The following is a 20,128-nucleotide window of genomic DNA, read 5'->3' as shown; positions in this document are numbered from 1 at the left end:
AGAACATTTTGTGAGAGTATTTGCACTCCAGTCATGCTTAGATCTGAGGATTAGGATAAAGCATCCTAGCCATATAACAGAATTTCAGGGTCTCTCCAATAAGAGGTTAAATGCCTCAGGGCTGTTTTTCCTCATACAGCTGGCTCTCTAGTCTGCTCTTTGTCAGCATTAGTCTTTGACCAACTATGTGTCAGCACAGATGCAACAGATTGAGATACAAAAATGATTAAAAACAGCCTGCTCTCGAGTACCTCACCAGCAAAGATTAACAAGTCAACTAGCATTACAGTTTCAGTTGACCAATAAAATGATGTTCTACCTGGTATGACAGAAGTAAGCCTGGGAGCCCCAGGAAGAGATACCAGCCTTGCCCTGAGGTCCCCAGAGAAGGCTACCCGGAGGATCTGACTCCTAAACTGATACTAGTAGGATGGGCTCCTGTTGGCAAAACTGAGGTGCAATTGTCATTCCTTTCTACCTTCTTCTGATTTGCAATGGGGAGTTTGTGAACATATTACATTGATTGTTTACAGAAGAGACGCAGCTATAAGTTCTTTGTTTGACATGTATTTACAGCGATTAGTAGCAACGGAATGGTAGAAATAATGACCCATGATTTAGCATAGCACCACACTGTCTATAAAATCCATTTCCATATGGAATCCTCTGTAATGGTGCTCCAGGTTCACTTTGATTTGTATTTTTTCAGTCGTTCTTCTAATGAAAACTCCTTCTGACTCAATACATGCAATCTTTTTCTCATTTTCTCTTTCCATCTCTGTTTTTTCTCCTCATTCCTCCTCATCCTCCCCCTCCCTCCTATTCCTTCTTCTGTCCTTCCTCCTCCTTCTCTTCCTTCTTCTTTGATTTATTCTTGTCTCCATTTTAAAACCACATTTATATGCATTACATGGCGCTAGAGGAAATGGGTGGAAAACATTTGCACCATGTTCGGGTAGTACCGCAAACAGGAATACTGTTTGCTTAATGGATCTTTTCTTCGTCCTTTAAACAGAGTTTTGAGGTTCAGAGAGGCTTATGGAATGTGCTGCAGCAATTGCATGTGTGCAGTTTTTTTGCTCAAACATCCCTTTTGCTATCGTCTAATTAGAGTAGTGTCAGCAGGAGCAATAGGAAATGCTTGAGCTTAGTCTCTGCACAAAGGAAGCTGCTCATATGGAAGCCAAGTTTTACTGAAATAGCTCACAATAGGGGAACACGTCAGGACTGGACCTGAGTTGGTATTTTTGTTAATATTTATTTTATAAATCCTGCTAATGAGTAAATTATTTATGGCATTTATTTGGATAATTTGGTGGGTAGGTATTAGCTCTCCTAGGTAACTGGGGTCTTATTTAGTAATTACAGGTCTGTCTTTGATCTTTCTTTTTTTATTTTTTTAGAAATTAATTTATATTTTTTTGCATTTTATTTTATATAGTAAGTATATTTTATTGATTATGCTTTTACAGTTATCCCATTTTTTCTCTTTGCTCCTCTTTGGCCAGTACCCTTCTTTCTTCCAGCAGTTCCACCCTCTTTGTTCACATCCATGGGTCGTGCCTGGATGTTCTTTGGCTTCTTTCTTTCCTATATTATTCTTAACATCCCCCTGTCTATTTTGTACCTACCAGTTATGCTTCTTAATCCCTGCACCATTTCCCCATTTCTTCCCCTTCCACCTCCCAACTGATAACCCTCCAAATGATCCCCATACCTATGCTTCTGTTCCTATTCTGGTTTGCTTAGGTGGATTTTGTTTTTATTTTTTAGATTCAGTTGTTGATAGTTGTGAGTTTGTTGTCATTTTAGCGTTCATAGTTTTGATCTTTTTCTTAAATAAGTCCCTTTAACATTTCATATAATAATGGCTTGGTGATGATGAACTCCTTTAGCTTTACCTTGTCTGGAAAACAATTTCTCTGCCCTTCCATTTTAAATGATAGCTTTGATGGATTAAGTAATTTTGGGTGCAGGTTCTTGATTTTCTTCACTTTGAATACTTCTTGCCAATCCCTTCTTGGCTGTACAGTTTCTTTTGAGAAATGAGCTGATTGTTTTATAAGAACCCGTTTGTAGGTAACTCCCTTCTTCTTCTTCTTCTCCTTCTTCTTCTTCTTCTTCTTCTTCTTCTTCTTCTTCTTCTTCTTCTTCTTCTTCTTCTTCTTCTTCTTCTTCTTCTTCTTCTTCTTCTTCTTCTTCTTCTTCTTCTTCTTCTCCTTCTTCTTCTTCTCCTTCTTCTTCTTCTTCTTCTTCTTCTTCTTCTTCTTCTTCTTCTTCTTCTTCTTCTTCTTCTTCTTCTTCTTCTTCTTCTTCTTCTTTTTGGCTGTTTTTAAGATTCTCTCTTTATCTTTAACCTTTGGCACTTAAATTTTGATATATCTCGGCGTGGTCTTCTTTGGGTCCACTTTGTTTGGGACTCTCTGTGCTTCCTGGACTTGTATATTTATTTCTTTTGCCAAATTAGGAAAATTTTCCTTCATTATATTTTCACATAAGTTTTCAATTTCTTGCTCTTCCTTTTCTCCTCTTGGAACCCCTATCATTTGGAGGTTGGTACCTTTGAGGTTGTCCCAGAGGTTCCTAAGCACCTCCTCATTTTTGTGAATTCTTATTTCTTTATTCTGCACTGGTTGACTGTTTATTTCTTCCTTATGTTCCAAATCATTGATTTTTAAAAATTTATTTTTATCTATTTATTTTTAGAGAGAGAAAGGAAGGGAGGGAGAAAGAGAGGGACAAAAACATCAATGTGCGTTGCCTCTCGAATGCTCCAAACTGGGGATCTGGCCTGCAACCCAGGCATGGGAATCAAACCAGCAACCCTTTGGTTTGCAAGCCGACACTCAATCCACTGAGCCACACTAGCCAGGGCCCAAGTCATTGATTTGAACCCTGGCTTCCTTTGCTTCACCATTGGTTTCATGTGGATTTTCCTTCATTTAACTTAGCATAGCCTTCATTTCTTCCCTTATGTATTTGTCATATTTAATCTTGTCTGTCAAGTCTGTGAACATCATTATCATCAGTGTTTTGAACATTGTATCTGTTAGACTGGCTATCTCCTCATCACTTAGTTCTCCCACTGGAACCTTGATCTGCTCCCTCTTTTGGGCCATGCTTCTCTCCATCCTCAACTTGACTGCCTCCTATGTTTTCCAGTGTCCTAGGTAGAGCTATCACACCTGTTAAGTTATAACGGGCAGAGCCTTAGGTATTCATCAGAGCAGGGTGACCACTTTCACCACATTTTGGCATTGTATGTGGGGAGGGGTCTGAGAGGGAACAGTGCCACTTGCTCAGCACCCACTGATTTTCCAGGCACTTCTCCCTCTTCTCATATGGGACTGGTGCCTCTCTAGCTATTGCCTTGGTGGTGATTCCCAGAGTGGGTAGATTTGCAGATATTCTAGGACTGTGGGGTCCCTCCAAACAAATGCACCCTGCTGAGAGATTGGCAGTTTCTTTTACCACCCCAGCCCTGACTAGTTTTCATAGCCAGGAGCAATGAGGCTTTATTTTTCCCCACACTGGAATCATGAGTGGCACAGTCTGGTCTGGGGCTGGAATCCCTCCCCAGATGTCCCTCCCGACTTTTATAATGTGACTGCTTTCCTCTGGCCAGCCACAGCCACTACGTTGCTGCCGCTGCCACTGCCACGCCACATCATGTCCTCTCTGCCCCTCCTACCTGTCTAGATGACTATTGATTTTTTATATCTTTGTTGTACTTCTTATTGCAGAGGAGGGTGGCAAAGGGTGTCTCCCTATGCCTCCATCTTGACTGAAAGTCTCTTTGGTCTCTTAATTGTTAAATGAGTGGAGTGATTTAAGGCAATTGGTTCCCAAGCTTATTGACACATTCCTGAATAGAAAATTTTCATGTCTTCAAAAATTTATTATTAAGAAGATGTGTGTAATGAATTAATATCTTAACTAGATAGTTTAATGTCATGCTCCTGAAAAGTGGATTTATTAATTATTTGATGATCCATGTCTAGTATGCAGCCAACTGGGAATACATTGGGTAAAACTGGCTTTTCCCATCATAATGCAGAGCTTACAACTTGCAAATTTTGGGGGAGAATATTGGCTTGTAACAAAGTCAGCCATTCTGAGTTAGTTGCAGGGATTCTGAGGTTTTGGGGTAAAGGTCCTAATTTACTCTTTAGCTTCCTCCTTCTAACAGTTTCCTCCTGCCCACTTCCTTAGAGTTTTGAATGCTTAAAATTGATGGGAGTATTCCAGAGGATGATGTAATGAAATGAACCATAACATGCCTTCTTTGTCTTATCTGTCATTGGTGATGTGGGGTGATCCGTAGAGCACTATAGTCTAGATTTTTGGACTTTACTGGCCAATAAAATTAAAAACATTCAGTTGCCAAATATTTATTTTTCTATGTAAAATATTAAAAAATCACTTCAAAAAGAAAAAAAATTAATATCTACCATCACCATTTTCCAAATATATTTTAATATCAAAATGTAACAAGGATAACATCTCAGAATAAATGAAGTCTTCCCCAAGAAAGGACAATTGGTAATATTACATTGATATTTTCTCCATGGACTGGTGACAGTTTTACCAAAGATTGTCACTCAGCCTTGGATTGTACATATGTTAGGAGCTTTCAGGAGATCCTACGCCATCAATGCACTTCACGGTCTGTGGTGCAGTTTTTGCTGTCTATTGAATGAATTGGGACCCTGAAAATATATCCTTGTCTTCTTTGGTGTAAGTTAATTATTAAAGTTATTTCATCTAGCTCTGTAGTTATGAGTTGATACTAGTCATGTGCTAAGGAATATGTAGAAGATATCTCAAGGTTGAAATATACATGCTTGCCCACATTTGCTGGTCATTACTCAGTTAATATTATTTTGCTTCCCCTCTGGCTCCTGCTTTTGCTTTCTTTTACTTAAGCACATTTCTCAAGATTTCTTTTGCTCAATCAGTTAGAATTCAGTGATAGATTTCAATCTTCTTCTTCCCTCAAAGAGTACTTCAGTATTCTAAAGAATTTTCGAAAGAGGCCTTTTAAGTTTCTGGAGAATATTGAAGAATGGGGTTGATCATGATATGAAGATTTTTTTCAGATCCTAAAACAGTGAATTCAAAATTATACAGATCAATTTTTGCAAAATGGCATCATAATGCCTGTCATATGGACATAAATATCATACTTTTTTTCTTTTGATTATTTATTATTGGCCACTTTTTGAAACACTGGGGTACCTTTATTGAATGTGAAAAGTAGAGAATGCTGGTTTAATAATAATTTATTTTATTCTTTTGGATTTTATGTGTGCAAAATAGGCAGCCCAGAAGTCCTCTTCATCGTTACCCTCATTGAATGAAGCATCATGCTCTTTCTCTTCCCTGGAAAATACCATAAAGACAACCAGCACTTTGTCCTCCCCCTTATCTAAAGAAAGACAGTCCTGGATTGACATAAACAGTTCATCTTCTGCTGAGGATGCGGGACAATCTAGAGCATTTGCTGTGCAATTTCTCTCACCTGCGCCCTCAGAGGCAAACAGTCACCAGACCCTGGAGACCAGCTCTGCCATGTCAGAAAGTGAATTTTTGAACTCTTTATCTAGTGATGACACGTCTTCATTGAATAGCAACCTGGACCATCTTACTGTCCCAGACAAGCCTACTGGATCAAAGATGATGGACAGAGGTAAACCAATAAATTATTTCTCATGTTTAGAGAATGAATATTTGGGTGTGGATGTGGAACTCTAATGTTAATTTGTAAAAAGAATGTTTACAGTCATGAATGGTGATTCAGTAATTAGTTTTATGGGGCTAAGCCCAGGGGCTGTTGCTGTAGAGGAGTTTTACAAGTGGAAAACTTCAGCTTTTGGGACATTCATTACCTGCTGTTAGTGTCACTAACCAAAAGCTTACAGTCACCTGTGAGGCAGGTGATCATAAAATAATATTTTTTTTCACCAATTGGAGAAAAGGCTTGACTCTTTTTTCCCCCCATGATCTATATTCTGAACATTGTAGGAATTAGATCAGCGTTCGGTAGACTCATATTTATCACATCACCTCCATGAATCCAAGCAAACTCAGAGCAACCACCTTTCCTGGGCCACGACTGCAGACAAAATTTGGGCTAGCTAATAGGTTCCTGAAGATGCCCAGGTGGTTAACAGGAAGACAGACAATTTTCATACTTTTTGGAAGGCAGCACTAGAACTTTTAAACACAAAAGAACACAGGTTATAATTGAAAAGAAATTTGTCGTAGCAAAGGAAAGAGTACATGGAATGTAGAAATTAATGTGAGCATTCTCGATACTCTGTGACAGTTGGTCCTTACCTTTTATTCAGACTGACAGACAATTTTCATACTTTTTGGAAGGCAGCACTAGAACTTTTAAACACAAAAGAACACAGGTTATAATTGAAAAGAAATTTGTCGTAGCAAAGGAAAGAGTACATGGAATGTAGAAATTAATGTGAGCATTCTCGATACTCTGTGACAGTTGGTCCTTACCTTTTATTCAGACTATTTTTATTATTAGGTGCAGTCATCATGTGTCTTTTCTGATGGTCTGTACTGTATTCATTGGGGCATAGAACAAGCCTACCTGCTATAAGATACTGAACAATGACACAGTGATGAGTTTTGTTTGTATTTTTTCAGTGCTGTTGAGAGGATGTTGACTGGCTCCATTCCCATGATATTTAGCCAGATTGGCCCAATGGCAAAGATGACTGTTCTTTCCTGTCCCCTAGCCTAATCAGGGGAAGTTGAAGTTGTCAAATGTTCGGATATATCTTATTAATTTCGTATTTGTTATCAGAGTAATTTAGGCCAAGGATCACACCTGCAGACCTAGTTGTGTGTGTATGTGTGTGCATGTGTGCGCGCGCGCATGCAGTGTTTTAGAGAATGTGAACTCATTCTTCAGTCACCACAATTGTTACCATTTCTTATGATGTTTCACAAAGATGAGTTACCTGCCTGGCCACTGCTGGCATTTTCAATTGATACCCTCAACTTAGGCCAATGGTCTACTTTACATCCAAAAAGGCAGAGTGAGTGAATTTACTGGCAATATAACCTTCTAGAGGTGAATTAAGTGGGGTAGGGAGGACAATGAAAGTAATGCCACTGACAGATAAAGGGAGGTCAAGTTCGGGCTGTGAAGAATGGAAAACATAGACCCAGGCTGGCCTCAGGTTTGTGAGGTGCTGTCGTGTAGAAGAGCGGGCTTCGTGTGTTATCTTCTTGGGGGCCCACAGTGGAGGTCGGCAGCGCACGGGAAAAAGAGGCAGTTTTAGGTTCAGCATAAGAAACTTTTTTTTAACATTGAAAAGGTTCAAAATAGAATGTGCTCCTGGGAAAAGAACGCATTCTTTCTCATTGGAGGTGTTCTCTCATTCTCAGATAACCATTTTCATTAAGTATTAATTGCATATTGTCCATTGTGATTGTTTTTACTAATATGTTCTGAACAGAGAATTTAAGTATCTCCAAGTCGATGGCCTCTAACTTGATACTGAGAAGATCCTTCCAAATATTAGGAGTGGTAAAACTAAAGAAAATAATGAAAAGTACCACATCTATTCTTTTCCTGCTAAAAATTCTTTCTTTAATCACTGGGCCATAAGGTAGAACTAAAATGTTACACACATACACACAACTGCAGCGTGAGGATGGTTTCAAAAACAAAACAGATGATAAAATTCCATTCGCATTCTTTCCCCAGAGATAACCCTGCAGATTCATTGTCATTAGGGTGAATAATAGCCTGAGAGTCATGGGAAGACGTGTGAGTTTTTTACTCATGTCTGAATGTCACTCTTGGAATGCACACACTGCAGAGCCTGGCTGGGTACCTACCAACAGCTCTTTTATTCTAAGAAGGAAGAAACCTTGTATTTTTAAAAAAGATTTTATTTATTTATTTTAAGAGAGGGGGTAGTAATGGAGAAAGAGAGGGAGAGATACATCAGTGTGTGGTTGCCTCTTGTGTGCTCCCAGTAAGGGATCTGACCCGCAACCCAGGCCTGTGCCCTGACTGGGAATCGAACCGGTGACCCTTTGTTTTACAGGCCGGTGCTCAATCCACTGAGCCACACCAGCCAGGGCAGAAGCCTTCTATTTTTAAATTTTCAGTTAAACGCAGAGTGACCAACAAAATGTCTCTGCTTCCTCAAACAGCTTGACATGAAAGTGTTCCAATCAATAGAAAGGAAGAGAAGATAAAAGTATTCTCTCACTGATTTTTTTGGCAGATGCAGAATGTTTCAAATTTTTTTTTGATGATTTTCTCCTGCTACTGGGGATTTGGCTAAATTCCCAGAAGAGTTAAACAACATAAAGTCATGCTATGGAAACAGCAACCGAGCCTTGGCTTGTGTTTCCTAGGACCTGCTATGGAAAAATCGGATTGTATATTTTGCATTTTTTAAAACATGTATATTGTATGTTGGAGAATGTAGCTTTCCATTTTTGTGACTTTTAAAATGTATTTTTATCTTCCAATTAAAAAATAAAAGCCCTGAAATTCCTGTGTCTGAAACATTGTTCAGGGTATTTTCATGGCAGGGATTGAAGTTTCAACATCATCCAAAATAGAAGTTAGAATTTAAAATTCTCAGTCTCAAGAGGCATTTGTTGGAGAAACACTTTTTACCCTAGACAAAAAGATTCTTAAAGGTCAATAACTGAGTCCTGAAACAAGCCGACAGCATGTATTAGAGCCTTCTTTTTATTTAGACAGTGAGAGAAATATTTTGCAGTTAGTATGCAGTTAAAATCGTCGTTGCTAGAATTTTATGCTGAATTTAAATACCTCTTTGGACATTTCTCCCCTGCTGTGTAAGCTATTAAAAAATGCAGGATGTTAATTGCATCCTGTTGCCTTTCCACACTGGGAGCTGCGGGGTTCTAGAGCTCTCTAGTTTCTTCCCTGAGTGTTTCTACAAAGCCTAGGGGAGAGGAGGGGATGGGGTTAATGGAATGTTCATCTCAGCTCCGTTTTATTCTGTGCCGTACCTTTATTTTGGGAGAGGTTATTTGACCCATGACTGTTGCTTGGGTGATGATGATTCACGTTGCATGTCCCTACTTACATTATGTTAACAATGTGGAGACGGTTTCATTACCCTCTATGGATAGAGTGACCATACTGTGAATGCTGAAAAGCTATTAGTCACTAATAAGACTAATACCCAGTTTATGCAAATGCATTTCCCAGGCACAAGTACAGCCAGAATTTGTCTGGGAATCATGTTGAATCAAAAGCGTTTTTAATGAAAAGACAAGCACACTAGAGCATATATGACATCACAGGAAAGTGACATAAATACGCCAGATTTTAGAATGTAGCAGATTTTACTATAAAATTTTATACAATTTGAGTATGAACAGTACAGAAGATACATTATTTTAGCCAACTGCTTCAGTTATTGCTGTAGGAATTTTGTGGCATGCCTCTTTAGGCAGCAAGAAGATAATAAGGAAAAAAGTTGAATACTGAACCCCATTCACTTTAGCATTATTTTTTTGAGTACCTAACATCTGTCTCTCCAAGCACTTCATGCTAAGGGGAATACAAAGATGAGCAAGATACAATTTGTGGTTTAATACATTTTAACATCTAATAGGTAGAGAGGGAGGAATAAAACGCACTTAACCAAAGAAAACAGAGTAAAATAAGTGCCACAGAGAGATACAAAGTACCTGAGGGATTTAAAAGAGAGCGAGGACTCAAAATATGGAAGGTCTGAGATGTATCTAAGTGGAGGTAGAAGACCTGGGAAAGAGAGGTGGAGAAGAAACTTGGATGATGTTGAGTACAGAGCTAATCATTAGTTTATTTCAATAGATAATGGATGACCATTTCTAACCAGGGTAGTCATATGAGTAAGCTATATTTTATAAAATATTATGTCAGCTTTAAACCACGGAGTAGATGAGAATAAGAGGAAGCTTATTCTCTTAAGAATAAGGAAATTAGAAGAGTTGGGAAGCTTCTGTAATGTAATAGCTGGGGTGGCCGTGGAAACAGAGAAAGCAAAGATTCCTAGGTACAGCATGCCTATCAAGGTGAAGATTGACCTTGGTCCTTGTATCTCTATTACTTGTTTTAGTTCCTAGAAAATTTCCTAGTGATCGTATTTTTTTGAACTATGATTTTAAAATAGGCATAAATATTGATTATTGGGAAAAACTTGAATCTCTAGTTATTGACCTCAGTGGCATTGGTCTAGGGCACATAAGACCTGCCACCTGCTTTCTCTGCTCCATGACAAGCTTTCAGGGAATTCTCCCTGTGTAAGTGGAATTAGTTTATTTTCGTTCCTTTAGAGCACTCAATTTTAATATATCACAGGAAATTGATCTACTGTTGATGAACATTATGTTTTTCCAGCTTTGGGCTCTTATATAAAATGCTGATGTGACATTCTTTTTTCTTTCTTTCTTTTTTTTATTAATAGATTTAACTTTTTAGAGCAGTTTTAGATTTACAGAAAAATTGAGCAGAAATTATAGAGAATTTCCATTTAATTGCTCTTTTCCTACATACAATTGCCTCTCTTATTAATATCTTGCATTAGTGTGGTTTACCTGATACAATGGACAACTAATATTGACATATTTTATTAACTGAAGCCCATAGTTTCCATTAGGACTCACTCTGTCCTGCATAATTCTGTGGGTTTTGACAGGTGCATAATGTCATCTATCCACCACTACAGAATAGTGTCACTGCCCAAAAAATCTTGTTATCTCTTCCACCCTTTTCCCAAGCCCCTGACAACCACTGATCTTTTTACTCTTTAGTTTGACCTTTTCCCGAACGTAATCTAGTTGGAATCGTGCAGTTGGCCTGAGTTTCAGATTGCCTCGCTTCCCGTAGCAACATGCATTTCCATTTTCTCCATCCATTTCGTGGGTTAATAGCTCATTGCATTTTATGTGTGACACCTTGTTATTCATTCATTATTGAAGGACGTCTTAGTTGCTTCTAAGTTTTTGAAATTACCAATAAGGCTGCTATACACACGCGTGTACAGATTTGAGTGTGGATGTAACGGTTTCAACTCATTTGGGTAAATACCTAGAAGTGCAATTTCTGGATTATATGGTAAGACTATTTGAGTTTTTTAAGAAATGCCAAATTGTCTGCACCATTTTGCATTCCCATCAACAGTGAATGAGAGTGTCTGTTGCTTCACATCCTTACCAGCATTTGGTGTTTTCCGTGTTTTGGATTTTTGCCATGCTAGTAGATGGGCTCATGGTAATCTCATTTTAATTTATAATTCCCCAATGATATATAATTTTGAGCATTTTTTCATGGGCTTATTTGCTCTCTCTATGGTTTTTTTTTTTTTTTTTTTTTTTTTTTGGTGAGATTTCTGTTGAAATCTCTTACCCACTTTTCATTTGGATTTTTGTTTTCTCATTGAGTTCTTTGTATATTTGAAAATAAGACCTTTATCAGGTATGTGATTACAAATATTTTCTCTGAGTCTGTGGCCTTTCTTTTCATTCTCTAAATGGGAATTTGGATGCATATATCCGGGCCTACATATGCCTGTATTTCTCGAGGGGTATATACCTAGGAAGGGGATTACTAGCTATAATGGCTAAGATTTATGCCTATCTTCATCTTTACTAGGTGATAACAATTATTTACTTTTTTCAGATTTCATTTATTCTTAGAGAGAGGGGAAGGAAGGCAAAAAGAGGGAAACATCGATGTGTGAGAGAAACATAGATTGATTGCCTCTCACATGCCCTCCCCACCCCCTCAACTGGGGACCTGGCCTTTGACCCAGGCATGTGCCCTGGGTAGGAATCAAACTGGCGACCCTTCAGTTTGCGGTCTGGTGCTCAGTCCACTGAGCCACACCAGCCAGGGCAATAATTGTTTTCTAAACTGGTTGCACTAAGTTCTATCTCTCCAACATGGATGACAGCTTTTTACAAAATTGGCAACCTTGATTATGAATTAGCATATTTTTATGTTCATTTTCACTCTTACCCATACTTCTTCAGTTTTTTGTTTTTCCAATGGATTTTATATATTCTGGAACTAATATTGGATACACTTTCATTGTCGGTTGTATGTATTGCTAGTATCTTCTCTACTTTTCATTTCTCTTTTCATTTGTAATGGTGTCTTTTAATGAGTAGAACTCAATCTTAATGTGATTAAATATATCAGTCTTTTTCACTATGGTTAATGCTTTTGTGTTTTCTTTAAATAATTTCTCCCTATACCAATACCATGAAAATAATCTGCCATAATTTTATAAACCTTAATCCAATTGGAATGATTTTATATGTGTCATGACAAGATACAATATCATCTTATTCCACATGCACGTGTGATTTTTCTAGTATCATTTCTGTAAAAATCATCTTTCTCCCAGTTGTCCACGTGACGTTCAGTGCCATCTTTGTTGTAAGTTTGGGCCTTAGATTTCTGTCTGCTCATTGGTCTACTTTTTTCCTACCTTGACTCATACCGTTCTTTCTGAAAACGAGTCTTAATATCTGATAGGACCAGTCTTGTTCTTGTAAAGAGTGTTTGGGATATTCTTGGCCATTTTAATTTCCATACACATTTTAGAATCAAGTTGTATTACATGGTGGGATTTGGCATGGATTGCATTACATTTTTAGATTTAATCTGGGGAAAGTAAAAAGTTACAATAAAAAATCTTCCAATTTATAAAATTGATTTCTTTACCATTCTGTATTTATTTGCCTTTTTTACATCTCATAGTAAAGTTATATAATTTGTATTTTTTCTGTAGAAATCTTTTTATTTTATAACTATTGCTGGTGTAAATAACTGCAATTGATTTTTTAAATGTATTACTTAAAAAATTGGCAAATGTGCTAAGTTTTCATTTTAATTCTAATAATTTATTTTACAAGCACAATCATATCTTCATAAATGATGACAGTCTTGCTTTTTCCTTTCCATTCATCATGTCTAGTATTTTATTTCTTGCATTGAGTTGGCCCTGCAGCACAAGGCTGATAGAAATAGTTGACTACAGGCACTTTTGTGGTGTGCCCGATCTCAAAGGGAAAGCCTTTATTGTTTCTTCACTACAACAAACTTAGAAGTAGGTACTTATTGCCACTTCTATTTTATGGATGAAGAAACTGGAGCTTAAAATGGTTAAGTAAATTGCTGGAAGTGGTCATGCACCTAGTATGAGTGAAAGTTGTGTTTGGATTGCAGTTCTGTTTGACTACAGAGCTTGAGATTTTAACCATCTGATTAAGAACAACTTTGCATAAACAATCAGCAAGACACAGGTTTGGGTTAGATGTCATGTGAGCCAAACCGCAAAGTATAACGAGAAAAATTTCCTTCCTGAAACAATCATTATGTTACACGTTGTTTTATAACTAACAGTGAGGCAGTACATGTCACTTCATAGAAACAGAAGCATCAAAATACAGACATGCACCACTTACCGATGGGGACTCGCTCTGAGAATCGCGCCATTCAGTGATTTTATTGTGCGTATACCATAGTGTGCATTCACACAAACCTAGATGGTATAGCCTACTACTGTAATTGTGTGTGCTGTACTTTTATACAGCTGGCATCCCTGTAGGTTTCTTCACACTAGCATCACCACAAACACATGAGTAATTGTACAGGCTGAGGCAGAGTGGGCAGGGGAGGCATGGGAAGAGATTGGAGATCTCAATAACAGCTGGCTTATATGGCATTAGTTGGGTCATGTAAGATGTTTGGATTTTATTCCAAGTGCAATGAGATCTTTTTGGAGAAATTGAAGCTGGAAAGCATTATGGTGTAATTTATGTTTTTAAAAGATCACTTCATTATACAGAAAATGGGTATTAGGATGCTAATGTAGACCGTTACATAGCTGTTGAAATAGGCCATTGTTGAAATAGGCCAACATTGAAATAATGGTGGTTGGATTAAGCTGGTAGTAGCAGTGGGGGTGGGGAAAGGAAAACTACAAACATTTGGGACTTATAAAGATAAAATGTAAGAATGTAAGATTTATAAATGATTCTTGTCTGTTTTAGTCCAACCCTAAGCTCTCAAATATACTGCCCTAGCACACAGTGGACATTCACAGAATATTTGATGGATGAGTTGAATAAATGAATGACTCAAATGTGTGGAGAAAGGAGAGGAATCGGGGATGGGTCATATGTTTTCCAGCAACTCTGTAGAATTGTTATTGTTTCCTGGGAAAAATGTTTCCTAATAGGAATTTAATGGTCGTATTTAAATACATAACTCCAAATACGTACAGCAGGTCCTTGAATGACGTCATTTCATTCAGTGTTATTTCATTATAATGTTGATGAGATATTGTAGGAACTTAGCTCTTGTTCATGTCAATTAGTCTATGGTAAAATAGGTTTTAGTGTACGTTGTATTACCGTGGTTCATGAACCTATTGGCGAGGGTAAGTAAGGACTTACTGTACATGAAGGATTTTCTATAAGGCAAAAATAAGGATATTATGCACATACTTATAGATCACACTAGGCTATAATAATAGAAACAAGAAAACGAGAGCTACATCTGAAAATGGGAAGGGCATTTTTATGTTGCAGACTTCGTTTCTGCTCTGTGAGACTGAAACAGGGTAACTTCTTCCTTGCTCTCGCCTCACCGGCCCTGTCCGCTTCCCTCCTGCATCTCCCATTTCTGTCTGCTGTTCTCAGTTGTCCCCATCATGGAGCCGCTGGGTTGATGGGTCTGGCATGTTATGGGGCCAACATTGACATATGTCTCTACAGTGCATTGAATTTGTGTCCTTGTTTTAGGCAATTTTCCAGCTCTGCTCCCCCCCCCCCATTTATTTCCCATTCAATTCTACCTCATAAATATATATATTTTTTAAAAAAGGAAAACCTGACCATATGCCTTTTAATATATGTGCCACTGTTTTTTTGTTTTCTTAGACGTGGATAAATACAGAAATTTTATGTCTACATTACATATTTTAGCAGATCCTGGGTACTCATCTGATTGAAAGAACATATTTTAAAAACAAATGGGATATCTGTTTTGAGAATTTAAAGCTATATATCAGATGCTTGGGCAATGGACTGAACCTTAGAGTATTTCCAAAAATTACCGCCACAATAGTCAATAGTAATAAAGCAAAACAAAACAAAAACAACATTAAAGACTGTCCACTAGACTAGGTTTGTTCTTATCAGTAACAGCAGTAGAGGAGTGAGTTGTCTTACTTAACAGAAACATCAAAAACCCAAGAGCAAATAGGTACATGACTTAGCAGAGGTGGTAAAACAAAGAAAGAAAAATGAGGAAAATTAAACTACTTTTCTCTCAGACTTAAAGAACATGAGTAAAAATACTAGCTTTATACTTGAATTCTTTCTCTGACTTTCAATTAGTTTTCTCTCTTGTAGAATTTCTTTTACCTGCCATTTTTAAAAAAGATTTTATATATTTATTTTAGAGAGAGGGGAAGGGATGGAGAAAGAGAGGGAGAGAAACATCAATGCGTGGTTGGTTGCCTCTCACACCCCCAACTGGGGATCTGGCCCGCAATCCACGCCTGTGCCCTGACTGGGAATCGAACCGGTGACCCTTTGGTTTACAGGCCGACACTCAATCCACTGAGCCACAGCAGCCAGGGCATTACCTGCCATTAAAAAAAAATATCACCACATTCCCAACTTCCTTCCAACTTTGCCGTCTCTGTTTCTAAGCACTTATACCTTTGTTGTATTGAGAGCTACAATTTACCATGACCTTGAGTCTCGCCTTCTGCTCCCAATTTAAACAGGTTCTTTATCTCTAGGTGTCCAGTTTAAATGCCTGAGCAGAGAATCTGATTATCTGATTGGCGCCCATGCTGTGAATTTCGTGTTCTAAGATTGGGTGCCCTGTGGTCCTGTGAGAACAGAATCTGAGGAATAATACCTGGGTACCTTGGAAGCAGAGGCTCTGGGTAGGGATTTTTCCCATGGAAGACAGAATAGTTGGAGCAGGGATCTGAATTTGGCCTGTCTCAGTGACTACGTATTATCTGATTTGAAATAATCACCACGGAAATTTATTGAAAAGAAAGTATATCAAATGATATTCATAGTGTAGCATAGTGTTTAAGACGGTAAGCTTTGGGTCAAAACCTAGGTTTGTCTCTTTGTGATCTTGGTCAAGGTTTTTAATCTTTCTAAGTGTGGACATTCTCTCCTTTATATCAGGGTTAATAATAATTTCCTCATAGGGTTGTTACAAAGATAATGAGATAATATTGGCAGCGCAGTTAACACAGTGCTTCACACATAGTCTAAACTTCGTATCTGGTAACTATCTCCACAGTATTAACAGCAGCAGAAACAGGCAGTCTCTCCCTCAAAATTATGCTATGCTAATGTTCTTGGTCAGTAGCATCCTTACTGTTAAAATGAGTTATCCAGATTTATCTTAGTTGTATAATTTAAATTTGTTCATCATTATGATCTACTCTTTTGTTACATTTCACAGTTGCCAGAAGCACTAATTAGAGAAAGCCTGTAAATTGTTTTTGATCTACTGGCATCACGTAACTTTTGTGAAGTCTTAAAAGCTACACAGACTGTCCCAGTGACCCCAGTTATTTCTTCTCTCTGTAACCAGTGCCTTCTCTGGTTTTTATTTTCTCAGACAAACACTGCACATGAGACAGGGAATGCTGTTTTTACTCAAGTCTTTCCAAGTACTTCATGTTTAGGAAGTAACATTCTCTTCTTCAGAGCATCATTTATAATTTTCCAGTCTCTAAAAGGTCTCCTTTCAAATTTTAATATGAAATACGGCGTATGAATTCCCCTTGTTTCTTGAAGCCAGCACTTATGTTCTAAAGAAAAAGTGAAAACCACATTCTAGAAAGCACAGGAAAACACTAAAAATAAAACAGTGGGGGAGGCAAAGCTGAGAATGCAGCATTCAAAGAGGGAATCTGCAGGCACTGTTCCTGACAGCTGAATTCTGGGCCTCCAGGGGTACGCCCGCCTCAGCAGACGCAGACAACAGGCTGAAATAAGTAGGAGGAAGTGGAGCGAGGAGCACATTCATTTGACGAAATGTTGGAAAGGAGTGAACTTCTAACCATTAATTAGAAAGTTTGTTTTGTCTCATTTGCTAATATCACCGAAAGAGCCTGTTAAAAAAAAATACCATGTCTTTCTTGAGTCTAAATTGTTAGATTGCTGACCTAAGTTTGTAGAAAGTTTACAAGTCTGGCCTCTTGAAATGTTCTGAACTCATCTAACAGATGTAAAGTGTCACCAACATTTGCCTCAAAATCGTGCCAATTCAACATATGGGATACCGATGCTTTACAGCAGGGATTCTGGACATACTCCTTTGAACAAAGCTGTAAATATATGTGTTTTTAAATTAGGATGTGGCTCAGAGAACACGTCTCCTCTTTTTCATTTGACTCCAGTCCCTTTCTCTTCCAGTGAGTTGAGGCCAGTGTTTCATGACGTATCGATGCAGTCTAGCCTTGCAACTCAAGTATGGTCTGTGGACCAGCACTTACAGTATTACCCAGGAGCTTGCTAAAAATTTAGACTCCCAGTGCCGTCCCAGACTGACTACATCAGAATCTGCATTTTAACAAGCTCCCTAGATGAGTTTTGCCCATGAAAATTTGAAAAGACTGGTCTAGAAGCACATAGACCTACACAGCATGGGATTGAACTTTTATTCTTAATTCTATCACTGATTTACACGGGGGAAAGATTACTATTATTTTTCAAGCATCTCCCATTTTTTTCATCCATAAAATAAGAAATAGTTTTCACCTTTTTTGGCAAAGCATTTGTGAGGCTAGATGAGATAGACTATAAAGTATCCTACATAGAGAAGGGGATTACAGTCTTGCTATTTTATGGAAGACTAAAATATACTCTTGAGAGGAAGGATAACAATTGCATTGGAAACACTTGACTGTCTGACAAAATTCATTTAATTCGTATCAGAAGACAAGGCAAGTGGAAATAATGAACTTGGCTTCTGTTTCAGTGGGAGAGAGAGATCAGTGGTCTTTTCTGCCAATGTTTTTCTAGCTCTTTTTTCCTTACAATCTGGTAAAATAGAAATAATCTAGTGCTTTCTAATATGTAATTATAATTTAGATAAATATTTACATAAAAATATCAAATGAAGCTTTTTACAATATCACTTTATGGAGAAGCCCCTCTTAGGTACAGGGAGAGTCCTGTGGGCAGACAGGTCTTTCACATAGCAACCGTGAAAGGACTCACCTCTACTTCGGGCTCAGGTGCAAGCTGTCTTTTGTTTTGTGCTAATACCCTTTGGGTCCTTTTTCCCTCCTGTATGATTCCATTTGTCATCTGTTTCCATTATTATTGAACACTCATTTTATGGTCCTGTGAAGAGCCAAGCACCAGCCATTAGCAGCAGTAAAAATAATATAAAGTCCTTGGCTAGGTATGGACATGGTTAGATCACAGGTATGCCCTTTGAGTATTAGCAATGCATTGTACATCTCTCAGATTATGACAAAAAAGAGCCAATAAAAGTATTTTTATTGACTACTCACATCACCACTTGTTATTTTACTGTCCTTACATTTGTGGGCAATTCTGGAGTCAGGTTATTAGTAGATAAACACATAGTCTTTCAGTTTAAGGTTTCCTCTAAGGAGAGACAATGAATGGCTGAGAAGCAAGAACACAATAGTGATCTGCCTTTTTTTTTTTTCTTATTTCTCCAATAGCTTTAACCTTATCTTACTCTTATCTCCAATTTCTAAGTGAATCCAGATAGAGAGTGTTCTGTTTTTGAATATTATTTGTTCATATCTTGGGTGAATTTTCTATGAACTTTCAGTACTCTTAATAGGTCCACTTTACCTTTGTATTAATTTTAAAATTACACACACACACATACACACACACACACTTACATACACACCTATGCTCTCGTTGCTAATGTCCCAAAGTTTAAGTCAGGGAAAGTGATATGTGTATGTGGAAGAGAGATACCGCTGATATTTTTAACATAAAGATAATATATACCCATGCAAGTATATTAAACAAAAATAAAATCACCCCCAAAGCAGTCCTGTTTACTTTTCATTTGTGGAATGTACTTTATGCCACATTACTCTGAGATTCTAGTTATTTTCATTTTTACCAATTTAATATCTATTCAATTAGATACATAACATTAACATAATCATTTTGCTTGATATGATTACAAACTAATGTATAAGTCAAGGGTAATTATCTATCACAAGTTTTAGTAGCATAACAACAGTTTGGTGAACAAGAAGAAACTTGAAAAAAACCATTAATTTATCTTCTTTGTTATATACTTGTTTGATTTGCTTCTTGTAGTTTATTAAATATACATTACTTCAAAAATACTGTGGTATTGAGAGCTATGTTCACATACAAAATTCACAGAGTTGTGCAGCTATCACCACAAACTAATTGGAGAACATTTTTAGTACCACAGAAAGAAACCTGTACGCTGTAGCTGTCATTCCCCATTTTTCTCCCCAGACAACTACTAATCTGCTTTCTGTCACTGTGGGTTTGTCTATTCTGGGTGTTTTATGTCAACGGACTGATACAATATATGGTCTTTTGTCATTGTCTTCTTTTACTTAGCAGAATGTTTTCAAGGTTCTTTCATGCTGTGGTGTGTTTAGTACTTCATTTATTTTAATTACTGAATAATATTCCATGGTATGTATAGGCCATGTTTTGTTTATCTGTTCATCAGTCAATGAATATTTAGGCTGTTCCAACCTTTTGTCTATGTGAATAATGTTCCTATGAACAGTCATGTACAAGTTTTATGTTACCATATTTTTAATTTTCTTGCATATACATCTAGGAATGGAATTGCTTCTAAATGCCAAACTGTTTTGTAAAAGTGGTGGCTTCATTTTACATTCCCACCAGCAATGTATAAAAGGTTCCAGTATTTCCACATCTTCACCCACACTTATTATTGTCTTTTTGATTTTAGCCATCCTAGTGGGTGTGAAGTAGTATCTCATTGTGGTTTTTGGTTTGCCCTTTGCTGATGACTAATGATGGTAAATATTTTTTCATGTGCTTGACAAAAACTCACTGT

At 37.5% G+C, this 20,128-nt stretch overlaps 1 protein-coding gene across 1 annotated transcript in view; it reads left to right on the top strand.

The window, feature by feature from the left end:
• Positions 1-20,128, top strand: part of IPCEF1 (interaction protein for cytohesin exchange factors 1) — a 70,233-nt gene that overhangs the window by 38,987 nt on the left and 11,118 nt on the right. The window contains exon 7 of the mRNA XM_090280002.1: positions 5,320-5,689. Within this exon, the coding sequence (XP_090136128.1) occupies positions 5,320-5,689 (370 nt within the window). The remainder of the gene's footprint in view (positions 1-5,319; positions 5,690-20,128) is intronic.

Source organism: Furipterus horrens, unplaced genomic scaffold (assembly GCF_987537825.1).
Source record: "Furipterus horrens unplaced genomic scaffold, mFurHor1.1.pri manual_scaffold_6, whole genome shotgun sequence".
Taxonomy (NCBI): Eukaryota; Metazoa; Chordata; class Mammalia; order Chiroptera; family Furipteridae; genus Furipterus; species Furipterus horrens.
The sequence above is the reverse complement of the archived record's forward strand: the minus strand, read 5'-3'. Positions and strand labels throughout refer to the sequence as shown.